Source organism: Neophocaena asiaeorientalis, unplaced genomic scaffold (genome assembly GCF_003031525.2).
Source record: "Neophocaena asiaeorientalis asiaeorientalis breed wild unplaced genomic scaffold, Neophocaena_asiaeorientalis_V1.1 scaffold327, whole genome shotgun sequence".
Classification (NCBI taxonomy): domain Eukaryota; kingdom Metazoa; phylum Chordata; class Mammalia; order Artiodactyla; family Phocoenidae; genus Neophocaena; species Neophocaena asiaeorientalis.
This window is the reverse complement of record NW_020174560.1, coordinates 917,683-931,690: the sequence shown is the minus strand read 5'-3', so window position 1 is coordinate 931,690 and position 14,008 is coordinate 917,683. Positions and strand designations below refer to the sequence as shown.

At 42.8% G+C, this 14,008-nt stretch overlaps 1 protein-coding gene and 1 long non-coding RNA gene across 2 annotated transcripts in view; one reads left to right on the top strand and one right to left on the bottom strand.

Annotated features, from left to right (window-relative positions):
* TOM1L1 (target of myb1 like 1 membrane trafficking protein) overlaps positions 1-7,516 on the bottom strand; it is a 51,859-nt gene extending 44,343 nt beyond the window's left edge. Inside the window, exons 1-3 of the mRNA XM_024757594.1 lie at positions 7,240-7,516; positions 4,482-4,566; positions 2,535-2,613 (exon numbers count right to left, since the gene is read on the bottom strand). Of these exons, the coding sequence (XP_024613362.1) occupies positions 2,535-2,613; positions 4,482-4,566; positions 7,240-7,297 (222 nt within the window). The 5' untranslated portion in view covers positions 7,298-7,516. The remainder of the gene's footprint in view (positions 1-2,534; positions 2,614-4,481; positions 4,567-7,239) is intronic.
* Positions 7,517-7,783: 267 nt separating this feature from the next.
* On the top strand, positions 7,784-13,281 carry LOC112408142 (uncharacterized). The gene is made up of 2 exons (XR_003004887.1): positions 7,784-7,938; positions 12,976-13,281. It is a non-coding gene; the product is annotated as an uncharacterized LOC112408142 (long non-coding RNA).
* Positions 13,282-14,008: the final 727 nt, after the last annotated feature.

Genomic DNA, 14,008 nt, shown 5'->3' with positions numbered 1-14,008 from the left:
CTTGATATACTGTTATGATGAGTTTTTATCTGATGAACTGCTGAGAGGAAAAGTGCCTCTAGTTCAATGGGAATTTATAAAAATACTTCATGTAACCAGATATGCAGTCTTAGGCAAGATACTTTGCCTCCAAATCTCATTTTCCCTAACAGTAAAATGAATGCTAAATATTCACGGGCCTAGTTGCTCCGCAGCATGTGGGATCCTCCCAGACAGGGGCTCGAACCCGTGTCCCCTGCATTAGCAGGCAGATTCTCAACCACTGTGTCACCAGGGAAGCCCCTGGATGATTCTTTCTGTGACTAATCTCTCTCATGATTAAGTCTGGCTTAAGTTAATATTAAAGTCTGTTCTGAAGCCTTAAAGACACCACTACAATGCAGTGAGTAGCGTGAGGTGAGGTGATTGGGCCATTGACTATACAACTTGGGGAAATATGCATGAAGCTAGCAAGAGTCAAAGACCAATTCAAAGAAAATCCAAGAAGTAGGTACCTTAATGAACTCTGCCCCTAACAATGACCCCCAACCTGTGACTCTCACCCTTACTTTGACACAGGTTTTAGATTCGCTTGTTCTCACGTACTGGTGTGGAAATTAGGAGGTGGAGGATGTACAGTTACCTGAGGTGGAACAGGGAACAGGCAGCTAGCTGGCAGTAAGGCCTAAGAGATCAGACGACTGGAAGGACAGAAAGAGTGGGAACTCAGAGATGGAGGGCTGAAAGAGACAACACTCTGGGATAAGTCAGATTCCCCAGGGAAGAGTCCTGGTTAATCCCCAGAAGGAAGGAACCGTGATGGAGGAGGATATGGAGCTGAGGATAAGAAGCAACCATGGAAATGTCACGTAGGCTGGCTACAAGAGAGAAAGAGACAAACACATTATATAGAATAAACAACTGTGAGAAGGTGAAATACCACATGCTGAAATTCAAAAGTGGCATAAATTCATCTTCTGCCCTTAGGTTGCTCAGTCAATTCTCCTAACCTTCAGCAGCCCTGAGATATCCTAGATCCACTTCATTTTAGGGCACAGCTACGTATCTTTCTACCCCAATTCTACAGTATATTCCTTGAGTCCTTCCTGGATGCTAGGAGAATGGGATGGGGGCTGAAGGACACTCAATCATTTTAACCACTCAACACCTGCTACACTGATGCACTAGGTCTTCTACCATGTAGAAAGGAGTTGAAAACACAAATGAAACACAGCAGGCTTTTCTTTCAAGGGGCTTGATTTGTTCTGAGAAGCAAGGTGGTATGGGGCAAGGACATGGAATTTAGAATCTGAGAACCGGATTGAAATCTTGCCTATGCTACTTAAATCTTGGAGGGGAAAAAAAAAAAAAATCACTTAACCTCAGTAAGTCTCAGTTTCTTCATTTCTGAAGTGGAGTCAATAATACAACTTCTTCAAAGGGTTGTTGAGAGCATCAACCAGGTACCAGGCAAAGGTTTATTTCCACCACCAACCCATTGTTCTGACATTTCTACTGAAGTGCCTTACTCCTCTCTCTCCAGTTGCCTGCATTCTGTGACCTCCCTGAGGGGGCTGCTATGGTAAAGGACAGGGGAGAGGTCAAAAAAGATGAGAGAAGAAAATCCCTCTAAAACTATATTCAGACCCCAACTTGAAGGGTTTCTTCAGTGATAGTATCATTAAGACTTCAATTCATTTTCTCATTCAGTTACTCTCCAAGTAAGCAAGATGTGATAAATTATTTTACCCCTGAAGCTAGAAAAGGGGGGCTGTGCTCACCTCTGTTCCACAGCCCTCTAGATAAACACATCCAAGTCCCCTAAGAGCAGTGTGATGCTGGCAGAGTAGTGCCATAACCACATGTGGCTTGCGGCTGGGCTGAGGTCAGCAAAGGCACACAGAAGAAACTAGAAAGCCACACAGCTCACTCTCAGGCAGCAGGCAGGGTTTGCAAAACATACTGAAGTAAAACGGGCAACTCACCAAGCAACTGAAGAGGTCACACGGCCAAGGTTGGGGGAAAATGGGAACATGTCAAATAAATGTCCACACCCAAATCAAGCGATAAGGTGCACAGGAGAATTGTTTAAATCAACAAAGAACATTCTCCAAATTATACCAAACAGCAGAACTTGGCTGAAACCTAAAGAGCCTCCAGCATCTCAGAATTCCACAGAGGTGTTCAAATGAGGTAGAAAGATGACGGGGAGGCGCTTCTCAAGCTTCAATTTTCCCCATGTGTAACACATACACAAACTTCTTGAGCAACTCAGTACCTACAGGTTTTTCATTACCAGTGCCCATCTCCTAACCAGGAAAATACGCTTTTCCAGGAACACTCACTTTCCACCGAATTAAATGCTATTACAAACAACGAAACTCCCTTGATTCTGCGATTCTCAATAAATGAATAGTTTTAATTCATACTGTAAATAACTTTTTGCTAACCTATTAATTATCTCAGAATATTTGTATCTTTTATACCCCAAATTAGAAACGTGACTATAGCTTGGAAAATTCTGGTCTTAATTTAACATTAAAGTAAATACTTACTGACAAGGTAAGTTGTATTTCTTTATGATTGTAGTTTTTGGAAATCCTTTTCTTCAAAGCTTTTACTGCATCTTTTGGCCTGTGGCAATAAACACAGTAAAATCATCAACGTAGCCATTGCTGAAAGCAAGTAGTCTCTGAAAAGCAGCATGCAGTGTAGAAAGAGGAACGGCTAAGGAGATAACCAAGGTATTGGTTCTGTGTGGTGCTGGGCAGATGACTTAACATTTTTACACCCGTTTCCTCATACATCTAGGCAGACAATACCACCTACCTCCTTGTCAGAATCAAATGAAATATGCAGATGATGATCATTACCTAGAAAGCACTACATGTGAAATATATTCACACCCACAGCCCATATCAACGCACAGAACCAGTTTACAGGAAATGTAATTTCCAAAAATGTTACCTATGTTTATTAGTATTTCCTAAGCATCCTATAGGCAATGGGATGTAGGAGGAGTTAGGACTAACCAGGTCAGGTTCTGATATGCTACAATGTTATGTTACAAAAGGAGGAACTATGTGTAAGTAGACAGTCTAAATTTACTCTGAGATGGTCAGTTATAGATAAGTAATGGGGATGTAACGTACAACATGATGACTATAGTTAATACTGCTGTATGGTATGTTTGACAGGTGTTAAGAGAGTAGATCCTGAAAGTTCTCATCACAAGGAAAAAAACATTTTTTGTAACTGTATGAGGTGATGGATGTTAACGAAACTTGTTGTGGAAACTGTTTTGCAGTATATGTAACTCAAGTCATTATGCTGTACACTTTAAACTTATACAGTGCTATATGCCAATTATACCTCAAAACTTAAAAAAGATACAAATATTTTTTGCATATTACCTTCCAATTTTGTTTGTTATGCTTGCATGGGTAGAATTTCTATTATATGATAATATAATTACATAATATTATGTATACTTAAAATTGTAACTATTATAAAATATTATATATATTTCTAAAAAATCATATATAAAATCTAAGATGAAACCCTTAGAAAAGTTGAAAAGAATAAAGACATTGTTTTAAAAGAAAAAAATTTTACATTGCATTTCCCTTTTTGCATTATCAATGAAGAAATTAGTATTATCAGTGAAGAAAAGGTTTAGAGGAAACAAATATGGTAAACAAGATTACAGGGAAAACACCATAAATATTTTAAAGTACTAACCATAAACACTTTCCATTGAGATAGTCAATAATTAAGTGTAAAGTTTTCTTCATCAACAAAAACTAAGACAGTCTCCTTTGCTGTTCATTATTAGTTTAAATGCACAGGAAAATCAAGAGAATTGTATCCCTTATAACAACTTGTGGTTCAGACTAAATCACAAAATAGTTGGTCTTCTTAATGATTTTATTTTTTAAACTTCAATTCTCTAAAGTTTAAGAAGTGTAACAAAAGATACCACATTGTTTAAGAACTCAGCATAAACATGGGTGAGTTGGCATTCGGAAGAAAAAAAAAATTGTCTTGTGACAGGCAGAGGAAAACAACTGCTAGATTATTTCCTGGTTGATAATGACAACTGCCCAGAGACAGGTCACCACCAGGAGTCCACTAGCTTCTTGATAATATTTTTCAGTTACAGTAACATAAAATATTGCCAATCAGAGCAAGAAGAATTCCTAACAAAGGAAACAATATCTTCCTCTCTCCTTAAAGAACAAGGAATTTGAGCTTCACCGAGACAAAATTTGAAACTATTAAGGAAAAGGCAAAGAGGAGAAAAATTATAATGGATTCTCAGATATTCCACATGCTGAAACAAGCAGCTGTCCTAATATTTCAACCTGACATGTCTTTAAAAGGCAGTGGGTGCTTAAAGGGTGATGGAAACACTATTTCAACAAGAAAACCAGTTTGCAAGAGAAAATGTGTTCTGACACTTCTTATGAGAGGCAAATACATGAACCACACACTGAACTCACCCATCGTGGGCACTGTTAATTATGTAACAGATGTGCATGAACTGGCCCCAATCTTCAGTCTGAGCTCCAGCAAATGTAGCCTTTTCTGCAAAGAAAAAGCTGTTGTGTTGAATCTGAGCTACAACAGAATAAAACATGTTTGGTCCTCCTGAAACAATCTGCCTGGAGTTCACTAGCAAGGACCATTAAGTTTATATCACCAAAGAGCAGAGAGATTTTTTTTTCTGAGCAATTCCCAGTAATTCAAGAATCAGTCAAAACCCAGGTGTTTCTGTTGCAACAGTAATGAGTGACCTATTAATAAAGGCTGCAGGGCCAGGACAGCCCAGCTAAATCTCCATCTGCCTGCCTGTCTTTCAGAGAAGGACAGTCACCTACAAGATGAAGTGCACAGTGCTAAACTAAGTATTTTATCTTATGCAATTTCATTTAACCCACTGTTTTTTTGTTTGTTTGTTTGTTTTGTTTTGTTTTGTTTTTTTTTGCGGTACGTGGGCCTCTCACTGTTGTGGCCTCTCCCGTTGCGGAGTACAGGCTCCGGACGCGCAGGCTCAGCGGCCATGGCTCACGGGCCCAGCCGCTCCGCACGGCATGTGGGATCTTCCCAGACTGGGGCACGAACCCGTGTCCCCTGCATCGGCAGGCGGACTCTCAACCACTGCGCCACCAGGGAAGCCCCTAACCCACTGTTTTGAGGTGATGAAACAGAAGTTCAAGGAGGTTAAGGAAGTTACCCAAGGCTACACAGTCAGTACACGGTAGAACTAGCATTCAAATCTAGGTTGTTTGATGTTTGATGCCAGTTTTTGTTTGCTTTTTAAAAGTCACTTATTCTCCTTTGGGGGGTGTTGTTGAGAAAAAGACAGATCTACTGAAACTGTCTATGTACTTCCTAGCACCTGTGCTAACCAGAGCTGCACCAGGCAGACTTGAAGGCTCCTGTACCTGTAACCCCATCACTAAACAGTCAGATAGCTTTTCCCTCTTCTGACATCCTCCTTAAGAATACAAAAAGTCACCTGGGAAGGATAATAGAACACTCAACCTGAATGAGCTTAACATCTCTATTACGAGAAAGGAGAATATCCCTCAGCATGAAAACATGAGGTTCTAGGGGAATTGAGCAAAAATAAAAAGGATAATGAAGAGGATAAAGGTTTGGTTAGGGGAACCCCGAAACTTAGACTGCTCCTCATCTAGGAGAAACACTATTTGAATTTGGCATTCAAATGGACAAGGCTTACCAACCTTGTGTTCAGTTACAAGGTTCTTTCTGCCAGATTTCTTGCTCCCCATTCTGTCTTCCTTCTTCCCACCTTCCCATCTTCCTAGAAAACTCCTATTCACCCTTCAAAGGCCACGGCAGAGTTAAGTTCTCCCTTTTCATAAGTTTTGGGTGTTTTACACTTCTCTTCTATTGCAAAGGTACTGCACCATTGTCAGTACGAAATTGTGTGCGTCTTCCCTATAAGATTATGCGTTCCGTGATGGCTGAGACCACATCTTACCTTTGCCTGGTCCAGGTCCAGGGATATAGCTGGCAGTAAATGTTCACAGCATTAAAGAATAAATCAGCCTATGAAGATGCAGCCTGAATCCACTTCTGTTCAGGGTTCATTTTAATACCCAACAGAGATACAGCCAGCAACAGTTTAGAAAGCATCTCCTCCTCAATGATAGTTACACTCACCATCTTATAAAGGTATGGGAACTAAGCTTCAGGTTGAGTAGTGTTTTGGTTTTTGTTCTTTAATTTATTCATTCTTTATTTATTTTTGGCCGCGCAGCATGTGGGGTCTTAGTTCCCAGACCAGGGATAGAACCAGCGCCCCCTGTATTGGAAGGGTGATGTCTTAACCACTGGACCACTAGGGAAGTCCCTGGGTAATGTGTTCTTGTCATACAGCAGTTAACTGAGCTGCAGGCAAAACTGTTCAAATCTGAGCCTCCTTATTATAACTACCAGGTTTTCATGATTTCCTCATCCCACTAAGCTCCCCGAAGTGATCACGCTTTGCTTGGCATCTATATGCACTGGTGCCACACCCGGTTCCCAAGGGAGGTATCAGAGACCAGGGAGAAGGGAGCCGGTGTTGTTAAACAGTCCAGGCACTGGCTCTGGCTTCCGTGTACATGGATCAGAGCACGGCCACGGGAGAGGGAAGGAGTCAGGCAGACACCTGTGTAGCCCCTAGTGGCCTGGAGAGGCCTCTTGTGTACCCAGAGCGCGCCTGGCTCCCCCTTCCTTCGCACCGGTGCTAGGCATGTTCGTTCTCTTTGTTCACCACTAAAAAGTAACTCACGTTTTAAGGGCCTGGAGTCAGAACTAGTTTGGAGACCTGCCTGTCACATCGAGGTCCCTGCACTTAACCTCCTGGAAACTTTTTCTCTTTGCAAAACGGGCAGGACAACACTTGGCCCTCGGGTGGACTCACTTTCTGAAGAGCTCCCCCTTACCCAGAAGTTGACACGGCCCCGTAGAGGCCAGCCACGCCACACCTGGATCCCCTCGGTCCACCTGTCCGCTTCCACCCCACCCCCACCCCGGAAAGCACCGGAAGACGGGAGGTGAGGAGGTGGGGTTTGAGAGAGGTCGTCGGGGACAGGTGCCGCTCGGGACCAGCGGAGCGCGGGGCCTGGGAAAGTTGCGGGGGAGGGGGAGGAGTTCGTCGAACTCGGACCCACGCGATCCTCTGCGGCCGGTAACAGAGTCAACGCGTAGCGTCCCGGCCCCAAGCCGGAGGGGTCCCCCTTTTACCTATGAGCTGGCCCACGGAGGTCGCGTATGGGTCCCGGTGACTCTTCCCGAACGCCATGGTAGCGCAAGGAGCCGGCCCGGGCCTCCGCCACCGCGGCTCACGACTCCACCCGCACGGCCCTGGCTCCGCCCCCCGGGCCGCACTTCCCCTGGCCGCTGCGAGGCGCCGGGCTCCGGGCTGGGTCCTGGTGGGGCTGAGGCGGGAGCGGGCACACGCGCACCTGCCACGAGCCGCGGGACCGGCCGGGCGGCCCTGGGAACACTGCTGGGGACGAGTGACCCGGGGGCGGATCCTGCCGCTCACGGGGCGAGGTGCTGTTCTTCTCTGCGCTTCCTGCTCCCCTTTGTAGAGAAGGAAATATGGAGTTAACACACGTCTCGGGTTACTGTGAGCATTAACCACATAACCCGCTTAGGTCAGCGTTTGGCACCCACAAAATAAATGTTTAACCACTGAGTGAATCGCCTAACTAGAAATATTTACCCCACCCCGACTTATTTACCCGCCCCAGAGATCCGGGAGGGAAGATGTGTCCCTGGCACTTTAAGGCTGCAGGTGATGGACAGGAGGAGGGACTAGCTTCAATCGAGAGGCCTCACAGGAGCCGGCGTCCTTTGTCTCGCCCCAATTTCCTGAGGGACCACGTGGCGCCGCCCAGCGAGTTCTCGGTTCCTCCAGGGAACTATTTTCCAGCGAAGGTGAGAAGAAGAGAGGGACTTTCCTTCTGCTCCGGCAGGGAGTGTTTGGCCTTAGGACTGCTTTGGAATGTAAATCCGAGCTGGAGCATTTCAACCTCTTTCCAGCTGCCCTTTCAGAAGCGGAATTTATTTCCTTTTCTGGTGCATTCGATTAACATCTGATTAGCGATGGTAACAATCTTCCACGATGATGCCGGAGCCTGCTGGGGAGTGGTGTGTCTCCAAGGTGATGGCAGTTAGCATAAGATGGGCTCCCTGTGCCTCCGGATCTTGCTTCCTGTGGTCAAGTGGGGCCCAGTTCGACAAGCCCTTCCTGGGCCCTGGAAATGGTGACAAGAGATCAAAGGGAGATCGGTCTGGCTTATGTCCTTAGTCATATATTTAAAAATAGAAATCAAAACCAATTCCAGTGTGTGCCAAGGGGTTAACTTTTTTTTGCTCTAATTCTGTTATTTCTAATTTTTCTTGACCATGTGAGGTAATACCTGGGATTCTAAAATCTAGAATGAATCATTTTTGTTGTAAATGCCTCCTGCCTGTAACTAATATTCTCCACCTGCTTATCCAGGGTGAATAACCACTTCTTGTGGTGCTACTTATCAACTAGCTTAGTCATCGCTACAGCTTCTGCCCACGCTGTTGAAAACCTCTTGTGACATCACCAACCTAATCTCTTTCATATTATAGACTCTACAAAATATTCCACTCTCTGAACCCTACAAGCTTAAAGAGAAAATTTCAACTTAGGCTGCTGTTGGTGTCAGTGGCCTTCCATCAGGGAATGAGAACTGGGAAGGAATCAACATACATAATTTTAACATAATTCTGCTACTTCTTATGGTAGAAGTTTTGTTTTTTATTTCCTTGTGCTACAGGATTGAGGCACTGAGAACATGGCACCAGGGAGCGTGTTCAGGACATTATGTCGGGGTAAACAGAACCAGGTTGATGGGTTCTGAAGCTCTTTTCTCCCCGTTTGCCTACGGGGGTGTTGTGGTGGTTGCAGCCTTCTTTCTGTGTTCTGCCACTTTCTCCATGATCTGCCAAGTCCCCAGGGGGGATAATCAACCAGTCCGTGTTAGTATGGTCTGAGAGTAGGATAGAATTCACAGCTAAGTTAAGGTCAGAGAAGAGGCAGAATCCCAGAAAGAAACAAGGGTAAGATTTCTGGATACCAGGAGCAAAATCTCACTAAAATTTCAATTCTAAAAACACTTACTAAGTGTTTATTTACACATAAGTCATAATGCTAGGTAGAAACAAAGAAAATAACCTTTATTTATTTATTTGACCACGCTGCGTGGCCTGTGGGATCTTAGTTCCCCAACCAGGGATTGAACCCGGGCCACTGCAGTGAAAGTGCCAAGTCCTAACCATTGGAACACCAGGGAATTCCTGCAAATAACCTTTACAGTACTTTAAATACACTTAAGTGCCTGGAAGTGGAACTCCATCTGAATGCAGTCTTCCTAAGCCTGGAGACAGGTAGCATACACTTCATTTGTACAAATATGTAATCAGAGATTTAAAAATATAAAGCTAGGGCTTCCCTGGTGGTGCAGTGGCTGAGAGTCCGCCTGCCGATGCAGGGGACACGGGTTCGTGCCCCAGTCCGGGAAAATCCCACATGCCGCGTAGCGGCTGCGCCCCGTGAGCCATGGCCACTGAGCCTGCGTGTCTGGAGCCTGTGCTCCACAACGGCAGAGGCCACAACAGCGACAGGCCTGCGTACCAAAAAAAATAATAAATAAATAAATAAATATATATATAACTAATAAATAGCTTGACTAGAGTTTGAATCACGGCTGCCTGATTCTAGAGCCTGTATTTTTGCCACTAGGTGAACCTGCTTATTAAGCATGTTTCTCCTCATTTTTCTTTTAAAGATCTGTGTGGTTCAAAGTATATCACGACCCCTATTCCTATCTTAAAGAAGATATACATAGACTTTGCTGGCACAGGGTCCTGCTGTTCTTTCTGTACCTATTCAAGAATGCTAATATTTTCTTTACTAGAACTATATGCTGGGTGTGCTGTAAACACATTACATGCACATGCGTTCTCTCACTTAATCCCATGATAACTCTGAAACCAGTACTCTTATTACTCTGTTTTACAGATTAGAAAAACCAAAGTAAGTCATTTTTCATGCAGTCATAGTGAAGGACTGTATAATTCCAGAAGCTGTGACTTTAACCTATGTACTCTCATGCGTAGAGCCTAGATGGTAGGTGGTACCCTTTCCTTTTTAAAAAGTGGGTTCTAGGGGATGGTACCTGGAGAATGAGGTGACCGAATGTGGCAAACACACGTATCTGGAAACAAAGTTGACCCATCATCAGGCTTTATGCAGTTAAGAGTCTTTTTCACCCTCTAATTTGATTCTGTTCTTTCCACTAAATTTTTTAGATTGTCAGATCTGGACATACCCTTATAAATCTCATGTCTACTGCATCATCTTACAGATGAAAAATGGACAGCCAGCTAAGCGAAGTAACCGCCCCAAGGCCATTCAGCTCCAGCTAAGAGAATGCAACACAATACCTTATCCCTGAGTCCCAAACTTTTCCCACTACAGGCACCTTTTCTCTATTTTAATATTTAAATATTCTCCTCCATTCCTCCGCATAGTATTGGTTGGCCGAAAAGATTTTTCATACAGGTTTTTCCAAAAGATATTATGGAATGAACTTTTGGGGCAACCCAGTATTTTCTCTAGCCCTCTCTTTATCCTTCTCTTTTTCTAATGGGTCCAGTTCCAGACATTTCCCACTCTTTCTTCCCTAGCTGTTCCACTGTGGAAACTAATTTCCATAGCCACTTGATCATCAACTCCAAGCCATTTCTCAGCCTCATCCTCTTTGCCCTCTCTGTGCTATGTGATGCCGTCCCATTAGCCATCCTTCTTTCCCCCCTCACCTTTCAGGGCACTTCCCTATCCTATACAGTACTCCCTTCTCTGGCTGCTACTTCTCATGATCTTCATCTGGCTCCATCTTCCTCCTTGCCTGTTAAAACTGTTAGCCTCCCCAGAGTTCTGTAGTCTCTCTTTTCCTCTTTCTCCATTTCCCTCAGGGTGCCTTCTCCTTGTCCCTTCTCTATGAAACATTTTCTGACCACTCCCAAGAGAATTGAGTCCTCCTTTCCTGTCCTACATACAGATTTCTGTGTTAGAGCTCACAACACTTTGTACTGCTTGTTTGTTTAGAAATATGTTCCCCCCGTGGGATGAATTGGGAGACTGGGATTAACATGTATACACTAACATGTATAAAATAAATAGAACTAATAAGAACCTGCTGTATAAATAAATAAATAAAAATTTTTTAAATGGTATTTAACAAGAGCCTAACCTAAATAAATAAATAAATAAAATTTTTTTAAAATGGTATTTAACAAGAGCCTAACCTAAATAAATAAATAAATAAACAAATAAATATAAAAGAGACCCCAGAGAGCTCCCTGCTCCTTTCACCATGTGAGGACACAGCAAAGAGATGGCAATTCATGAACCAGGCAGTGGGCTCTCACCAGACACTGAATTTGTCAGTGCCTTAATCTTGGACTTCTCATCCTTTAGAACTGTGAGAAATAAAATTCTTTTGTTTATAAGCCAAAAAAAAAGAAATATGTTCCCCCCCTCCTAGATATAAGCCCCTCAAGGGAATAGAATCCTGTTTGTTGGGCTTGGTATCCAGGCACTTAACAGGCCTTAGGAAAGTTTATTGAATGCATGAATGACTCTCTAAAATCTTGAACTCTATCCTTCCTGAGATCCAGTCCTTAATTCCTCCCTGGATGCCTTGTTGGAACTCTGACCTTGACAGAACTAGAATTATACTCATCCCCTTCCTCCACTGTCTCAGTATGCTACCTGACTTCTTTGTTTTGATGAAGGCAGTAATGGATGTGTTGGAATCACCTGAGCTACTGTAAAGAGTACTGATGCCTGGCTCCCACCCTCAGAGATTCCGATTTAACGAACCTGGAATGTATCAAGGGCATCAAGATTTTTAAAAGTCCCCAGATTGGCTAATGGTATCATACTTTCCCAAATAAAAAATCTTGAAATTATCCTCAATTCTTCTCTTTCAATTAGTTTCAGATTCCTTTGTGTTCTTTATCTATCTCCTTGCCTTTTCTCCTCTATGAATACTGCTCAGACCAGCAGTTCTTAAATGTCATAAGACAATACTCTTTAAGGATGAAATTGGACTGAAGCTTGGGTTCTCTCAAATATAGCAAGACCCTGTGCATCTATAGATGTATTAGTATTAATTATCTTTAAAAGTAACATTTTACACAATAATTCTTGCCCATTGTTTTTGAAAACTATAGGTACAAAGATGTATGTTGACTTTATTTCCACAGTTATTTTTTAGTATCTACATCTTGGAAACTTCTTATTCTGGAAATTAACTTCAAAGCTCAGTCTTCTCTCTTCCTGCTCTTGGGCTTTTGGCTGAACTTAGAGATGCAAGATGAGAGAGGCATAAGGAGAGTAATGGGAGCTAACACTGGTTGACTTCTTACTCTGCCAGCCACTCTAAAAAGTGCTTTCGTATCTCCAATAATAATAATAATAATTTTATAAACTAAGAATCGTTATTTCCATTTTACTAAATGACTTGCCTAGAGTCACTCAGAATTGGGAGATGAATTTGGGTTTGTCTCATTCCAAAGCTTAGGAATGAGACAAACTGTACCCAGAGCCAAGTTCCTGTCATTGATCTTGGGGAGTACCTGTGAAACCAAGCAGGACCCTGCAGGGCCTTCCCAGACACAAAAACACTTTCATGTCCCCCATTCTTGTTTTTAGAAAAGGTTTTAGTCTCCTAGGCCTTCCCCATGTTCCAAAGAGCAGGGACAAGAAGTTAACAATTAGAGAATTGAGGGAATGCAGAATCAAAGGAAAAACAAGTCACTCAAGACAGGTAATGATAGCTGAAACAATAGTTCAGCAATAAAACAGAGTCCTAGTTCCTCCTCAAGGAATACACATAACAATTTGACCTGTATCTTTGAGTTGTTCCACAGAAATGCAGACCCCCACCCAGATGGAAGATGGTGATTACATGCTGACCACAAACATGTAGACCCCAGACTGGTTGGAACCAGAAGGAGGATGATTACAATTCCTGAAACATCACCCTGTTACCTCACCACCAACCAATCAGAAGAAAGTTCACGAGCTAATCATGCACCCTGCAATGCTCACCTCAAAAGTTGTCTTTAAAAGACCTTCCCTGCAAGCCATTGAGGAGTTTGGGTCTTTTGAGCACTAGCTGCCCATTCTTCTTGTTTGGTGCCCTGCAATAAACACTGTACTTTGCTTCTCTGCAACCCGGTGTCAGTAGATGTGTTTTGCTTGTGCATCCAGTGAGTGGACCCAAGTTTGGCTTGGTAACACCTGCAGCATCTAGTCAAGCACTCCTCATCTGGCAGTGCTAAGTAAAAGTTTGTTGGTTGATTTTAAACATTCACCCTTCCACCAATATTGAACTTTAAACCACACAAATGCTTTCATTAGCTTCCCTCATCATACTTATAATTAAGGAGTGCCACTGAGATCTGGGACTAAAGGGCACTTTTCGGCTAAATTTGTCATCTCAAAGGATTCCAATGAAGTTTTAAACCAAAATTTTATCTGAAAAGTAAACCAAGGGAATCAATATTTTCATAACCCAAGGCAACTTGCTTTTGGTGGGTTTCATGACCTCACCAGTTCACACTTAACTTATTTGAGGTTTGTAATTTAATTCCAATGTGTTCCTTTGGAAATCTTTCTCAGATATGCAAGTCAGATCACCTGGTTTCAAGTCCCAGACCTCAGATGATAAAAATAACTTCATAAGATTATTTTGAAAAATGAGATGATGTATAGCACATAGAATGATGCTCAGACTTTAATAAAACTCTGTAAATCTTAACCAGTTTATTAACCTACTATGTGTCTGAAAATGTCCACTATTAGAAAACAGCTTCTGAGGTTTGGCAAGGTCTCCCTAAACACCACTATTTACATATGCAAGAGTCAACTATTTGGGAAAAGAATGTCCTACTAGCATTA